General features: G+C 35.6%; 1 protein-coding gene across 1 annotated transcript; it reads right to left on the bottom strand.

The window, feature by feature from the left end:
- Positions 1-1,026: 1,026 nt before the first annotated feature.
- On the bottom strand, positions 1,027-13,247 carry FLG (filaggrin). The gene is made up of 3 exons (XM_017877867.1): positions 13,239-13,247; positions 3,047-3,205; positions 1,027-2,481 (listed from the first exon to the last, which is right to left on the bottom strand). The coding sequence occupies exons 2-3, from the start codon at positions 3,182-3,184 to the stop codon at positions 1,501-1,503; spliced, it is 1,119 nt and encodes a 372-aa protein (XP_017733356.1). The 5' UTR covers positions 3,185-3,205; positions 13,239-13,247; the 3' UTR covers positions 1,027-1,500.
- Positions 13,248-16,409: the final 3,162 nt, after the last annotated feature.

Below are 16,409 nucleotides of genomic sequence, written 5' to 3'. Positions count from 1 at the left end.
AATAAAAATAAACCACCACCAAACTAATGAAATACTGTAGCATATTTTAAACAGATTGACAGGAAAAGATAACTTCCCTGAAAGTATTATGAAGTTTCTTGATTGAAAGTGATCTTGCTTCATTCTTCTATTCGTGGATTAATTACTTTGCCATTAATTTCTTACTTATAGTAATAGTATCTCTGTGACTGACTAAATCCCAGTTGTTTTGATATATCACTAGAATGGCCATATAAACCTGGTTGCCTATTAATATATGTTGCATAATACCTTGGATGATCTTCACCAAATGCACTTGCTTTTCGGATATCAGATCTTTCCTTGAAAACCACAGGATTGGAATTGTAACTAACACTTCCATGCTGAGAGGGTCTAAACCTGGATTCACCATAATCATAATCTGCACTACCATAGCTGCCATGTCTCCAAACTAAACCTGATTGACCTCTTTCCCTTTCAGTGCCCTCAGAGTGATAATTATAAGAACTAGAACTGTGAGGACTGCCACGTGACTGCATTCCTGAACGATATACAGAATCTTGTGGAAGACTACCAAAGTGACCATGTTCTTTACTGGTACTAGTGTCTGAATGTACAGAGGAAGATTGAACATGATTGGCTGTATCGTGATAATAGGATCTGGGGTGTCTGGATACATCTCTTGACTGCTCCCGAACAGATGCATGAGGGTTTCTGGAAGCAGACTCAGACTGCCTCTCAGAGTCTTCTGAGTGTCCCTCACTGGCACTGTCTTGGCTAACACTGGATCTCCAGCGCGTGCTTGTCCTGAACCCCCCTGATTGTCCCTGGCCGGACTGTGAGTGTCTAGAGCTGTCGGCCCAATTGGAAGCCTCGTGGTGACCCGACCCTGAGTGCCTGTATCCATCTCCTGATTGTTCCTCATGACGTGTTTGTCTGCTTGCACTTCTTGACCCTGACTGCCCACGGGAGGCATCAGACCTTCCCTGGGATGTGGTGTGGCTGTGATGGGACCCTGAGTGTCCAGAGCTGTCTACCGATTGCTCATGGTGGGATCCCTGCCTTCCTCCTCTGGTAGACCCTGTGTGTCCATGAATGGTATCCTGACCGTCATGGGACACTGGGTGCCTGGAGCTGTCTCGTGCCTGCTCATTGCGGGACACTTGTCTTCCTCCAGTGCTAGGCCCGGTCCGTCCATGGGTGGACTCAGACTGTTCATGAGTGCTCACCTGGTAGAGGAAAGACCCTGAACGTCCAGACCTTTCCCCTGACCGGCCACGTGCAGACTCTTGGTGGCTGTGCGGATGGGGCCCAGCCTGTCCGTGGCCTGACACTGACTGTGTGTCTGAGTCTTCTGAATGTCCCTCACTATCACTGACCTGACTACCGCTTGGTCCCTCGTGTCCACGGTCACTGACTGCAGATGAAGCTTGTCCACGCCCAGTTCCTGAGTGTCTGGAGCTGTCTGCTGACTGCTGGTGGCGGGATCCGTGTCTTTCTCCTGGACTTGATCTTGCCTGTTCATGGGATGACAGCCTGTCCACGTGAGGAAGTCTCTGTGTGACGACTGCCTGATTGTCTGGAACTGTCTGCAGAGTTCCGGTGACCGGCTCTGTCTTCCTGATGGGACCCATGGTGTCTGGAGCCATCCCTTGACTGCTTCTGAACAGATTCATGATGGTTTCTGGAAGCCAATCCGGACCGCCTCTCAGAGTCTTCTGAGTGTCCCTCAATTTCACTGTCCTGGCTAACACTGGATCCCTGGCCCGTTCTTCTTCTGCACTCTACCAATGGTACCTGGGTCGTATTTGCATGTCGTGACCTGTTCACTCGATGTGAGGATTCATCATGAGATGACCTTGATGTCTCATATCTTCTGTTTTCTTCCAATATATTATCAGTGATGTCATCGGCTTCATCCTGGATTGCGTAATATATGGCAGCGTGGCCTGATTCTGTCCATTTTTCATTCATTCTTCCTGTATTTTCATAGTCATATTGTCCGTCCTCTTTTTCTTCTTTCTCTTCTGGTCTTTCACTTATCCTCTTCCCATTGTGTTCTAATCTAGTTATTTCAGCCTTGTTTTTCTCTTTTTTACTTGACTTATGATGGTTTTGTCCATATTCTTCTTCTCTATGTGTAGGTGAATATCCTTTTCTTTCCTTTTTCTCAGAACCAGATTCATGCCTTTTCCCCCCTGTTTCTCTTGGGCTCTTGGATCTTCCCGTATTCCCTTTTCTATTGTTTCTTCTTTCCAGACTTAAGGGTCTCTTTCTCTTTTCTTTGTTTTCTTCCTCTTTATTATCCTCATGTTTATCATGATGACTGTGCTTTCTGTGCTTGTGTCCTGATGTCGGTAAATTCTGTTTTCTGGTAGACTCATAGTATGCTTGCGCCAACTTGAATACCATCAGAAGAAACTCAGTGAAGTCAATTTTCTTGTTGTGGTCTATATCCAGGTGATCCATGAATACCTCAACCGTATCTGGGTCATCTGGATTCTGTACAGAGGGAAATCACAGAGGGAGACTGCATCAGACGTTATCAGCCAATTAATTCAAAATTAATTTAGGCACTATGATCTTTGAGTATCAAATAGTATGACAAAATCTTTTGTTTTTTTAAGACTTTTCATCTCATCCTCACTCAGGTGTTATATGTGAACAAAGATGTAAAGACTAGTAAGGTGTCAAGATATGATGGGGTAAGTGACCCTTTTTCTTATTTTAAAAGTCAGAAGTATATATAATTCATTACTTAATTTTATTTAATAAATACCCCGTTATAATGTTGACGTTTGTCAGAATATTATAAATACCAAATACTAAGAACTAATTTACATTAATTTTTAAATATTTATATATTTATTTCTCTGAGTGTGTCTGTGTGTTTATAATGTACATCCAGGTATAGGGGAAGAAAATAAAATCTATCTCTTTTGAGACAAGATTAACTCTGTTCCTATTTTAAATGAAATAGTTCACAAAGAGCTCAAAATAACCCTTGCTTAGATTATTGATGAGAAACACAAATGCTGTATCCTTTGGTCTTGTCAGACACTCTTACCTTCAGGATTAGCCGAAACTCCTTTTCCAGAAGTTCCTTCAGCTCTTTTTTGCTCAATGTGTCAGTGTTTTTATCTTTTTTTGAATATTGCTTGAAAAGATTAATTATGGCAAAGATGTTTTCCAGGAGAGTAGACATCGTTTGGCAATAAATGTGAACCTAGAAAGAAGAAATGAAAATGTACTTTTTTTGTACGTCTTTTTTTCTAGGTTATATTAATTATTACAATCATTTTCCACATTTTAAACCTACATTTTCCTCTAAGTAATCCATCTTCAAGAATGGAAGATGGCCATGAGAAACTTTTCTCTACCATCTACGTAAAGCAAATGAATAGAGTTTTACTTACTTAAATAAAATTGCCCATTTTTTTTTGCCTTGTGCCCACTTACAGCTGGACTTAGCAGTCTCACAGACCTTAGTGTGCTCTAGGTAAGATCATCCCTCTTGCTGATCTTGCCATTGCTAATAACAAGAATTTAGAAATGCTGATTGGTTTTAAGCAGTAAAATTTACTCATATAAATTTACTGAAAATTACTTCCCTAAAAGCTATCTTAATAAATTATTAATTTGCTAAGATACAATTCTCTGAAAGCCAGTTAGCCATATGACAAGATACTCAATGAACATTCATTCAAATTTTCATTTTTTTTAACATTTCATGAAGTTTATAATATTTAATTGTATAGGATGGATTTAATAGCTCTTCAATATTTAAAGAGAAAGGTTTTTCTGACTGGGTTTCATTTTGCCATTTAAGGAATATTCACTTTATCTCATTGGTGAAGAAATTAGTAAGCATGTCAATAAATCTAAGTATGTATTATAAAGAATTATAACTTTATTAGGACTTACAAAACCAGGTGAAACTAAAATACTGTAGAAAACAATGTGAAGGAGATTACTGTAGCAGTCAGAACTAAAACATTTTTGGACCTTGGGTTGTTTGGTAAGAGGAATTAGATATTAATGAATTTTGCTGTGGTTAAGTCATATATGTATTTTGGTAAGTTTATGGGTATTTACTAAAAGAACAGAATTCATAATTTCTAAACCATTAGAGATGAAAAAGAGGAATTAAGAAACTTTAATAATTCAACAGAAGCCAGGAAAGAAGAAAATAAGAAGCACAGAAAAGAAGGGTAAACAGAAAGCATAAAATAAATTAGTAGAATTATAAGTAATTTTATTATTATTAATTATAACATATGTAAAATAGACCAGATCTTGCCAGTTAAAATATAGATTGTAAAGACTGAATTTAAAAAATGACAGCTATATGCTTCTTATAAAACCCTTTTAAAATTTATGATTATTTTCAGCCAGTCTTATTTATGATGATATTCTATTCCCTGAACTTATCTTTACTTGCAACATATGCAAAATCTCTGTCTCAAGGATCTCACTCTTTGACCTCCTCTTCTACCCTGATGTCAATAATTCTTTAACCTCTCTATTTACTGCTTTATGTACTCACTTCCCTTTTTACCTTGGTTAGACATTATGGTTAATCTCCCTGATTGCTCCTTGGATACATCCACTTGTCCCACTCTTTCTTATACCCACTGGCCAAAGCTTCAACAACTTCTTCCTTTCCTTTGTCTCTGATGTCCTTGATTTTGATTCCTGAGAACTTGGAAGCCATTGGAAAAGAGTTTCCTCATTCTCCTAATATCTGATCTCCAAACCTGCTACATTTCTATCCATGTACCTTGCCTTCACTGAATTCAGGGTGAATAAACTGTCTGTGCTCCTCCTGTCCTTTACTTTGGCACTGAGCCCCATTCTCTCTTGCCTACCCAAACACTTTGCTTTTGCAGTTGCCTACTTTCTCATATGCATCATTAATTCTTCTTTGTCTACTGGATCATTCCCTTCAGTATATATTCGTGCTGAAATATCTATCTAATACTTAACTTCCCATCTCCACCCCACCCCCAATCTCACATCTACCTTTAGGTACCATCTGATTTATCTGTTCCCTTTTATAGCAAAATTCCTCAAAACATATGCCTGTACATTCTGTCTTTACTTCCTCATTCTTGTTTTCCTTTACTCAAAGTATTTTTCTTTCTAAAAAAAAGTATGAAAACTCTCACTAAGTAAAAATATCCTTCATATTTCCAAATCCATGTATCCATGTTTATTTTACATATTACTTGACATATCAGCAGCATTTGATGCAACTGGCTGCATCCTTCTTTAGAGACCCCGCACTCTCAAGTTTCTCCTCCAACATCAGTGGCCACTTTTTTCTTAGCCTCCTCATTCAGCTCCTAATGTTGCTATGCCCAATGATTCACTCCTTAGCTTCTTTTCTCTATTATACTCCCTTGGGTCATCTCATCTAGTTCTATATAACTTTTTGAATAAGTTGACAGCTCACAAGTTTATGCCGCCAGTCACCGACTGTCCCCTAAACTTGAGATGTGTATGTCTAAATGCCTATCTGATATTCTTACTTGAGTCTTGTAGAGATCTTAAATTTTTTATGTTCAAAACAGAAGTCTTGATTTTCAACTGCTTTACCCTAACAAATGTCCCACACCTTTTATCCTCATCAGTGATTCCTGTCTTCCTGATGGCCCAAGTCACAAACCTGAAAATTAGTTCTGATTCTCCTTTTCTTACATCCAATATCTATTCCATCAACATGTTTTATTGATTCTGCTTTCAAAATATTCATAAAATTAGTCACTTTTCCCTACCTTCACTCTGTTGCCTTCTCTAGTAGTTTATTTTTATCACCACAGAAATATACTGGAGTATCTTCCATCTTAAAACCTTTCCCTTGCACCATTGTTACCCCCTCCCCCAACATTTCTCTGAACATCTTACTAGCCTAATTAACTGCTTCATTTCACAGGAGTCTTGGAGAAGTTTTCTCTGCTTTCTCTTTTAAAACGTTTACCACCCACTTTCTTTTTAACCTGCTTCTCTCAATTTTCTATCACCAAAACTCTACTGAAACTGCTTCATATCAAATCATCTGTGATCTCCAAGTTGTTGAATACAGTGGACTTTCTCCATCATCACCTTATCATTAGCATCTTATTTAATATCTTGGTAGGTGAAATAGAATTAACCATTCCTTTCTTAATGGAGTCTTTTTGTTTCTTGGATCTCATGACACCATATTCTTCTGATAATTCCTTTTACCCGTTGAATGCTGCTGTCTCTCAGTATTCTTTACTAACCTCTCTTCTGCTCAATCTCAAAAGGTTGGAAATATCTGTGGCTGTGTCTTAGACCTTCTTAAAAAAAACAAAAACAAAACAAAAAAACCCCACACCTTTCTGAGGCAATCTCATTGGATCCCATGATTTCAGATACCATCTATCTGATGACTTCAAAATTGATACCTCTAGGCATAACCTTTTCTCTGAGCTTACATTCATTCATTCATTCCTTCATTTATTTAGCAAATACTAAACAGCTACTAAAGAGTTAGGCACTGTTTCATGCTTTGGAGATATAGTAGGTTACAAGATAGCTGAGATGCCCGCCTACTTTTGTGAAGACAATAAACAATAAATGAATTCAACAATTAGATATTGATAAGTGATATGTACATAGTTAAAATAAGAGTGATATTATACAGAATATTTGGGGGTACTTTAAGGAAAGGAGGTTTTGTGGTAGAGGGGACATTTGAGCTTAAAATGGAAAAATAAGAAGGAAGTAGTCTTGTTAATTAATTGGAGAATTTTAGCAAAGGGAACAGTGCAAAGATTCCAAGATGAAAATCAACTTGGCATGTTAGAGATATAGAAAATTGCGGACAAATCAGGAGTAATACAACACAAAGTCAGAGATACAGACAGGGGTCAGATAATGATGCTCTTCTAAATAAGGTGACATTTGTGCATTTTATTTTAGGTGTGATGAGACTAGATGATATTTTTTGGTAAGAGAGTGATCTAATATGGTTTGATTTTTAAAGATTGCTTTGTGCAATTGTTTATTAGTTTGTTTCAGACTAACTCTGAATACAACTAGAAAATGTGTGTGTATGTGTGTGTGTGTGGTGTATGTGTTTGAAGGTATCACACAGCTGTCAAGATTGTGACAATTTATTGGGGCTTACATTTGGATTTAGAGGGAAATACAGTGTTTTGGGAATGAAGAGACAAAATTTTCTAAAACTGATGAAAAATATCAAGGTACAGTTTCAAAAGGATATTACAAACTCCAAGCAGGAGATATAAAAGAAAACCAAAGCAAGACATATAATAATAAAACTGCTGAACATTTGAGGCAATGAGGAATTGTATTACCTTCAAAGGAGCAACAATAAGATTGATATCTATCTTTGCAAAAGAAACAATGGGAGCTAAAAGACAATGAAATGTTATATTCATCTTTCTGAAGAAAAATAAGTTATATGTTAACAGTGAAAATGTCCACCAAAAAGGAAACATATAAAGATATTTTCAAGCAAAGAAAAACAGAGCTAATCACCAGAGAACTGCTGTAAAGGAAATATTGAAGGATAATTCTAGTTGGAAGCACAGAGGAGCAAGAAAGAATAAGAACAACGGAAAGAGCATATGTGTGGAAAAATATAGCTAGATATTGATTGCATAAAATAATAATAGTAAGCTTTCAGGATTTAAGATAAATAAAATTAAATACATAACAATCCCAGATAAGGCAGTGAGAAAATGGAGTTAAGTATTGTAGGATACTTGTATTATTTGGGTAGGGGTTAAAGTATGTTTTTCTTAATAATACACTCTAACAAATCAAGGGTGCATGTTATAATTTTTAGGGCAAGCATGTAGATAATAAAAGAGTGAATAATTAATAAGCTTTTGTATAAAGATAATTAACTGGTAAATATTTACTTAATCCGAAAAATTCAAGAATAGAAAAAGAAATATAAAACAAGTGAGACAGTAGAAACCAAGTAGTAATATGGTAGAGATGTAAACCAAATAGTTCCATAATAACACTGAATATAAATAGAGTAAATATGCTAATTAAGAGACAAGACTGTCAGAGTGGATTAAAAAAAAACAACTGTATGCTGCTTATAAGAGACACACATAAAATGTGATTAAAGTGATTGTAAATGAAAGGATGGAAGAAAGAGATACCATTCAAACTCTAAAAGAAAGCTGTTGTTATTATAATAATATCTGTCAAGTAGAATTTAGGCAAAAAATATTGCTAGAAGGAAATTTTATAATAGTAAAAGATCAATTCTCCAGGAAGCCTCAAAATATATAAATAAAAATTGACAGAAGTATAAGGAGAAATAGGCAATCTACAATCATAGTGGGCTTTTTAAATACACCTCTCTCAGCAACTGATAGAACAAGTAAAAAATATGTAAGAATATAGAATATTTCTGCAAAATATTAATAAAACATCAACATACATTAAACACTATACCTAACAACTGCAGAATACCCATTCTTTTGAAATTGACCATATACTGGGCCGTAAAGCAAGTTTCAATAAATTTTAAAGGGTTGAAATCACATAGTTTGTTCTCTAACACAGTGGAATGAAGCAAGAGTTAAATAATAGGAAGATAACTAGAAAAATCTTAAAGTGTTTGAAAATTAAGTAATAACTTCTAAATAATCAATGGGTCATTGAATAAATTACAATGCAAAATTAGAAAATATTTTGAACTAAATGAAAATGAGAAAAATATGAAATAGCATAACTTGTGGAATACATTAATTCTATGCCTAATAGATATTTATAGCCTATATATATATACACACACACATATATACACATATACACTCACATATATATATACACACATATATATGAATGATATCTCATCTCTCCATCCTTTCATTTTCAATCACTGTTATCATTTTTTATGTGTGAATCTTATAAGCAGCATACAGTTGTGTGTGTATATATATATAAAAGACTGAAAAATTAATTACCTAAGCATGTATCTCAAGAAGTTTTAAAAAGAACAAATTAAGCCCTAAGAAAGTATAATGAAGGAAATAATAAAGATAACTAAAAATTAATAAAATAGAAAGAAAATTTAGAGAATCAACAATGCCAAGATTCAGCCTTTGAAAAATCTAATAAAACTGATAACCCCAGCAAGATTAATAAAGAAAAAAAGAGTACAGGGATAAGTACCAGTGTCAGGAAAGTAAAAGGGGACATTGCTCTTGAGGTTTTGGACATTAGATAGATGACAAGAGCATATTATATAAAACATTATACCAGTTAATTTGAAAATTTAGATGACATAGAAGAAGTGTTTCTAGAAAAACACTTGTTAACAAAACTGAACCAACAATAAATAGAAAACCTAAATAGTCCTATGTTTATTAAAGAAATTGAATCTTAAATGCATTCATTTTCAGTAGGGGAGGAACCGCAGGTCAGATGGCTTTACTGAATTCTATTCGAGGTGAAAGAAAGAAATAACTGTAACATCACATAGATTATTTCAGAGAAATGAAAAAGAGGGAACACCCGTTTTATTAATCTAAACTGGCCTCAGTACCATAACCTGACAATGATATAAGAATCAAAATTTTCAGGACAATTCCTTTCATATAGATGCAAAACTCTGAAAGAAAATAATAGTAGATTGAATTCAGTGGTATATAAAAAGAATATACGTTATTCCTAACTACATTTTATTCCAAAATTCATGTTTGGATTAACATTTGCAAACCAACCAATTAAGTACTAAAATAGAATAATGGGGAAAATTATATGAACCTCTCAATAGATGAAAAATTGATAGAATCCAACATTAATTCTGATTAATAAATAAAAGATTGATTGTCTTTGAAAAATGTCATAGCAAAAATTATATTTAATGGTGAAATGAAAGCTTTCATCTCCAAGTTTGGGAATGAGACTAGTATGCCTGTATCATCCTATTGATATATACTATGTATAGTACCACCCTCTTTGACATTGTACTAAAGGTCCTAGCTAGAGCAATACATTAGGAAAAGGAATTAAAAGCAGAGTAATTGGAAAAGAAGTAATAAAGCTGTTATTACTCACAGAATAACTTTTGTATGTGGAAGATCCAAAAGAATGTATAACTAAACTATCAGAATAAATAAACTAAACATACTTCTGGTTATAAGTATATAAAAATCAATTGTATTTCTATATAACTGCAATAAACACTTAGAAAATGAAATAAGAAAGGATGCTATTTACAAAAGCATAAAAAATCAGGAAAATTTTAGGAATAAATCTAATTAAAGGTATGAAATGACTGTACTCAGAATATTATAAATGTTGAGATTATAAGTGCTGAGAAAATGAAATAAGAAAGGATACTATTCATAAAAGCATAAAAAATCAGGAAATTTTTAGGAATAAATCTAATGAAAACATGAAAGAGCTAAACTCAGAAAATTACAAATGTTGAGATAAACTAAAGATTTTAATAAATGGAAGAATATATAGCTTGTTTATGAATTGAAAGTCTCAATAGCATTAAGATATCAAATCTCCTCAAATTCATTTATAGATGCAATGAAATCCCATTCTGAATATCTGAAGTTTTTTTTTTAAATAAAGATTAATGCTGGGCGCGGTGGCTCAAGCCTGTAATCCCAGCACTTTGGGAGGCCGAGGCGGGCGGATCACGAGGTCAGGAGATCGAGACCATCCTGGCTAACATGGTGAAACCCCGTCTCTACTAAAAAAAAAAAAAAAAAAAAAAAAAAATAGCCGGGCGAGGTGGCGGGCGCCTGTAGTCCCAGCTACTCGGGAGGCTGAGGCAGGAGAATGGCGTAAACCCGGGAGGCAGAGCTTGCAGTGAGCTGAGATCCGGCCACTGCACTCCAGCCTGGGTGACAGAGCGAGACTCTGTCTCCAAAAAAAAAAAAAAAGATTAATAAGGTGATTTCTAAAATTTATATGAAAATGTAGAGGGCCAAGATTAGGTAAGACCATCTTGAAGAAGACTAAGTTGGAAGACATACCAGATAGCAAGATGTGTTATAAAGGAAGACAATATGGCATGGTGCAAGGCTAAACAAATGGAATGATAAAAGATAATAGTACAAAGTCAGTCTTATATCACTCTGGACATTTGGTTAATGGCAAAGATGGTAGTGTAGGTCAGTAGAGAAAGAATAGTCTTTTGAATAAATGGTGCTGTGTTAATTGAATTTTCAAATGGGAAAAAAAATTAGTTTGCAGGTAGATTTTACATGTAAGAGATAAGGGAAGATAACATTGGAGAATATTTTCAGGACCTTGGGGTGGGGAAATACTCAAATAAAATTCAAAAAGTACTAATTACTAAGAAAAAGACTGATAAATTGTACTGCATTAAAAGTAGGAATGTTTATTCTTTTAAAGATACCATTAAAAGAGAGAAGGACAAGCCACACAGTGGGAGGATACACAAAACACATTTAACCAATAAAGGAATCTGTCCTGAATATAAAAATAACTCCTATAAATCAATAGAAAAAATTACAGTTAAGCCAATAGAAAAATGAATCTCTACCTTAGGAACTTTACAGAAAAGGATATCCAAATGGCCAATAAACATATCAAAAGTTCTCAACCTTGTTATGCACCAGGGAAATGCAAATTGAAATAATGTGTGAGACCACAATACACCCACCAAAGTGACTAAAAAGATAAGACAGAAAAAAATCCTTGACAATACCAAATATTGGTGAGAATGTGGAGAATTGAGATTTTTTTTTATATACTGCTAAAGGCAGCATAAGCTGACAGAAACACTTTGGAAAATTGTTTGACAGTATCTAAGTCCTAGTGATTTACTCTTAGGAATATTCCCAACTGAAATATGTACATATGTGTAACCAAAAGTAATATACACAAAAGTGCATACACACAAAAGTGCATAGCCCTATTATTTATAATACCCTTCAAAATGGAAGAGACCCAAATATCTATCCATAGAAAAATGGATAAATAAATTTTTGTATTTTCAGATAACATAATAGGCAGTGTTGGGAGATAAAGGTAGCCTGGACTAGGATGATAATGGCAGAGGGGGATAAATGGATAGATTTGGCATGTTTGTAGGCAGAGTTGACTGGATGTGGTGATGAATCAGTGTGATGAGAAAACAGGAATCGTGGATAACTTCTAGATTTTGCTATGAGCAAGCAGTTATTTCTCGTTATTTCTATTATTTCCATCATCTTTCACATAAAAGACAGCAGTCTCTCCCTGTTCCTGCTCTTGCCTTCCTATAATCCTGTTTTCCACATAGCAGCCCAGAGTGGTCTTTTAAAAACATATATTATCTTACTCCTCTTGCTTAATACCCCTTTAAGCACACGTTAAAATCTAATATGTACTGTTTTAATTCTACTGTGCCCCTCTTTACGTGGCCTACCCCTGTCTAGCTCTCTGACATCACCATACACCACTGGTCCTCTTTTTAGTTATGTATGCTCTAAGGCACACTAGCTTCTTTTTGCTCCTTGGAACAAGTTTACTCTTGCCTAGAATCTTGCCCTTTGCCTTGGCTAGTTTCTTTTGTGTTTAAGATCTCAACTCAAAGATAACTCCCTGGAGGGTCTTCCCCTGGCCATCTAATTTAAAGCACTCTCCTCCTCCCACCCATCACTTTACTACAAGCTTGTCCAATCTGTGGCCCAGGACAGCTTTGAATGTGGCCCAACACAAATTTGTAAACCTTCTTAAAACATTATGAGTTTTTTTTTAAAGCTCATCAGCTATTATTAGTGTTAGTGTGTTTTATGTGTGGCCCAAGACAATTATTCTTCCAGTGTGACCCAGGGAAGCCAAAAGATGGGACACCCCTGCTCTACTACATCACTCTTTTATTTTCTTCATTGTTCTTATCACTATTTGAAATTATCTTATTCATTTATTGTTTACTGAATGTTTCCCCCTACTAAAGGTAAGCTGCTAGGAAGTTTATGTAGCTCATTGCTGCATAGTCAGAGCCAAGACCAAATAGAAGGTAGTTAATACATATTTGTTAAATAAATGAATAAATGGACAATCTAACAATATAGAGTATTGAGTAGCTCCACGGAAAGCAAATTTATGCCCTCGTTTTCCTTCTACCTAGAAATAAAGCTTTTAGTGACAGTGCCACTAAAAGAAAGAGAAAACCCTAAACTTCCAGAACCTTTTGTCTTACAGTACACATACATTCAGATTTCCACCTTGGTTAATAGTAAGTAGGCAAAATTAAATGTATTCCTTCTTACCTTGTTCACCAAAAGAGCAAATAGAATGTAGCCTGAAGGAACCTGCTGGGTATTGAAGGCTGAGATAATGGCCCTTTTATAGCAGGCTGCATGCAGGGAGGAGCCACCCTCTGTGGGAAGGTCTGATTCATTCCTAACCAAACCTAGATCCACCCATATCTCCACCTCTATTTCTCCAGCAACATGTGTTTACTTCCCAGCTTCCTCACGTACTCATCTGTACTTGTTTTAGCAAGTTCCAAATTTAGGTTTACATATTGGAAATTTTATGGAAGGGTCCCTTTGGCCAAAACAGGTTTTTTTGTATGCAGGGCCCACACCTACTTTTTTGTAACCCCACTTTGGCTTGGCAGGTGCTTGATAAATATCTATTGATAAATACATTTCCTGATCCTTGTCTCTAGAAGAGTAGGACACATATTAATACATTTGTAAGAACTTGAAATTCAATTTGTGATAGGAAAACATCACAAGCATCTACATATATGTTCCTTTTCAATCTATGAATTCCATCTTTGGGTACTGAAAGAACTTGCCATGAGATGAATGCTATCTTCTAGAAATTATGTTCAGTAGAGGATAGGCAAATTTAATTTTAATTTTTCAAAGCAGAGCAAGAATATGAACAATAGAGTTGGAAGTGGTGATCACTAGGAGCATGAGTTTATTGGGCAAGACTCATTAGTGTAATTTTACTTTGTTTTCAAGGTTATTACATCGTGGCATCAGAAACATGTTCTACATACTCTTCCTACTTAAACAATGAATTTTCTCATTTATTGCCACAAATATACAGGGAACTCCTATCCATGGTCTGTCTTATGATATACACACTGTTATGTTGAGCAGATTGCATCTCCATATGGATGTCCCATGGTTATCTCAATCCAGTGTTGAAAACTAAACTTACATTTTGCCTCCTACCAAAATATACTATCCTCCAGAAGTTCATATATTGGTAATGATGCCCCCACACACTGGGTGTCTCAAGCTAGACACAGTCATTTTCATTTCTCCTTTTCCTTAATCCCTCGTGCTCATGTCACATCATATCAATTCTATTCAGACTTATATTTTGTTATGTAGGCCTATTCTCTACCTCCAGTGCTATAATTTTAGTTCTGGACCTGACCATCTTTCAACTGGGTATTGGAAAGAAAAAAAAGTGTCGTAACTAGCCTCTCTTTCTACTGTTAAGCTGGCTAATTCATCTTACCATCTTATGTCATTTGCTGTGCTGGTTTCTTCCTGCCTGCAGAATTCCAAATTTCTTTACTTGACATACATGCCCCTTTACAATAGGCATGAATCTTTCTCTTTTCAGTTGTCCCTCTTATTACCTGTGTCTCATGGAAAAGTCACTCTAGAGTGAGCAATATTTCTTGGATGAATCCCTATTGGTCCACTACTGTTTAAAATCTTTGCATGCTATCCTCCACTACCTTAACTTGAGAGACCCTCAACCTTAACTTCTCTTTATCTTTTAAGATTCTTCAAAATTACCAACTCCTGCATAAAGTCTTACCTGACGTCTCCAGATTTATCAGCGTTCCCTCACATACTCTGTATTTACCTCTCAATAGCACTGGTGATATTTATATTAATTACTTATTAATATATGTGCCCCCTGCCCCCTGGTGCCTTGAATCCTGTGTTTCTTCTCACCCTAGCATCGACTGTGTCTGAGTCATCCTTTGTGTCCTTGGGCCCTATAGCAATGCCTGGGACATGATCAAATAACAGATGCAAGGGTGTGCCAATCTTGTTCAGAGTCAAAGAGATAAAAATATGCCTGAGTTTTTAAAACTGTTGTTAATGTCCTCATTCTTAACCTTATTAGACCATTGATTCTTTCTTTTGTGGAATATCAGTTAACACCTATAGAACACAGATATTCATTTTCTCCTTTTTTCTTCTTGGGTTTAATTTTTTTTTGCCAGTAGTTGTTGCATTTTTGTCTCTACCGTGATGTAATAATGAGAGTAATCTATATTGTATAGTCATTATGTGCTAGGAATGTGCTAAGATTTTGCATGTATTAATTTTAATCATCAGGACAACACTTTGAGGTCATTATTATTCCTCTATTTTAGAGATGAGGGAATTGACACTGATAAGGCACCCAAGGTCACCAAGCAAGTAAGTTACAGAACTAGGATTTAATCAGGTTATTCAGACTCCAACTCCCACGTTATTTCCACCATGGCATATTGTTCTGGGTGTGAATTTTATCCTTTTTTGTTAGCCTTATTTATATTTTTAATGTTTTAAACAGTGATTTCTTTCATAGTACCCATGTCTTGGATAAACTTAACTGTGGAAATCATTGCAGGACAGCAGAAAGACTAGACCACAGACTATGAGTGAGTGAAGAAGGTAGAGTCGAGAGAGTGTCAAGAATGAGACAATCTTGGATATGACCTTTTAATGTCCAGAAGACCCCAAATCTTGCAGAATTATGTCAATATGGAGGGCAGTGTTTAGTGGTCTTCTCTAGGACTTTTTTCCTGACCATGTTATGCTCATTGTATTTTATCAATAACTTGGGTGAAAATTTGGATAGATGGCAAATATTTTTAGGATAGACTGAGGTTTCAAGAATATTTTACCATGTTGCACCAATAGCTGAAATCTGATAAATGAATATTATTGAAAAAGTAAAATTCTGACTCCAGTTCCAAATTACACTTTACAAGGATAGGGTAGAAGACATGAGTAAAAGAAGCAGTATTGTGGCAGTGGCAGAGTGATGCCATAGCCAAAAAGGTAATGCGATATTAGACTGCATTAAAAGAAACATATTAGCTGGAACAAAATAGGTGGTGATGTACTTCGCTCAGCATTTATCAGACTATTTCTGTAGCTCTTTGTTCAGTTCTGATGACCATTTTTCAATAAGGATATGGACAAATTGCTATGTGTTCTGAGTAAAGTAGATAGAATGATTGTCTAGATGAGTGGCAAACAAGTCAGTGGGATGGATGGATGGATGGATGGATGGATGGATGGATGGATGCCTGGCTGGGAGATGCAATATCTGTCTTTGACTATATGAGTGGCTGTTATACAGAAAAGGGATTATACTTGGACTATATAATCTCAAGGCAGGTAGAACTCAGATAAATATTTAGAAACTATAAGAAACCATGTTTTGGCTTTATATAAAGGACT

This window comes from Rhinopithecus bieti, unplaced genomic scaffold (assembly GCF_001698545.2).
Source record: "Rhinopithecus bieti isolate Rb0 unplaced genomic scaffold, ASM169854v2 scaffold_10548, whole genome shotgun sequence".
NCBI lineage: Eukaryota > Metazoa > Chordata > Mammalia > Primates > Cercopithecidae > Rhinopithecus > Rhinopithecus bieti.
Note: the sequence above shows the minus strand (reverse complement) of the source record. Positions and strands in the feature narration are given on the sequence as shown.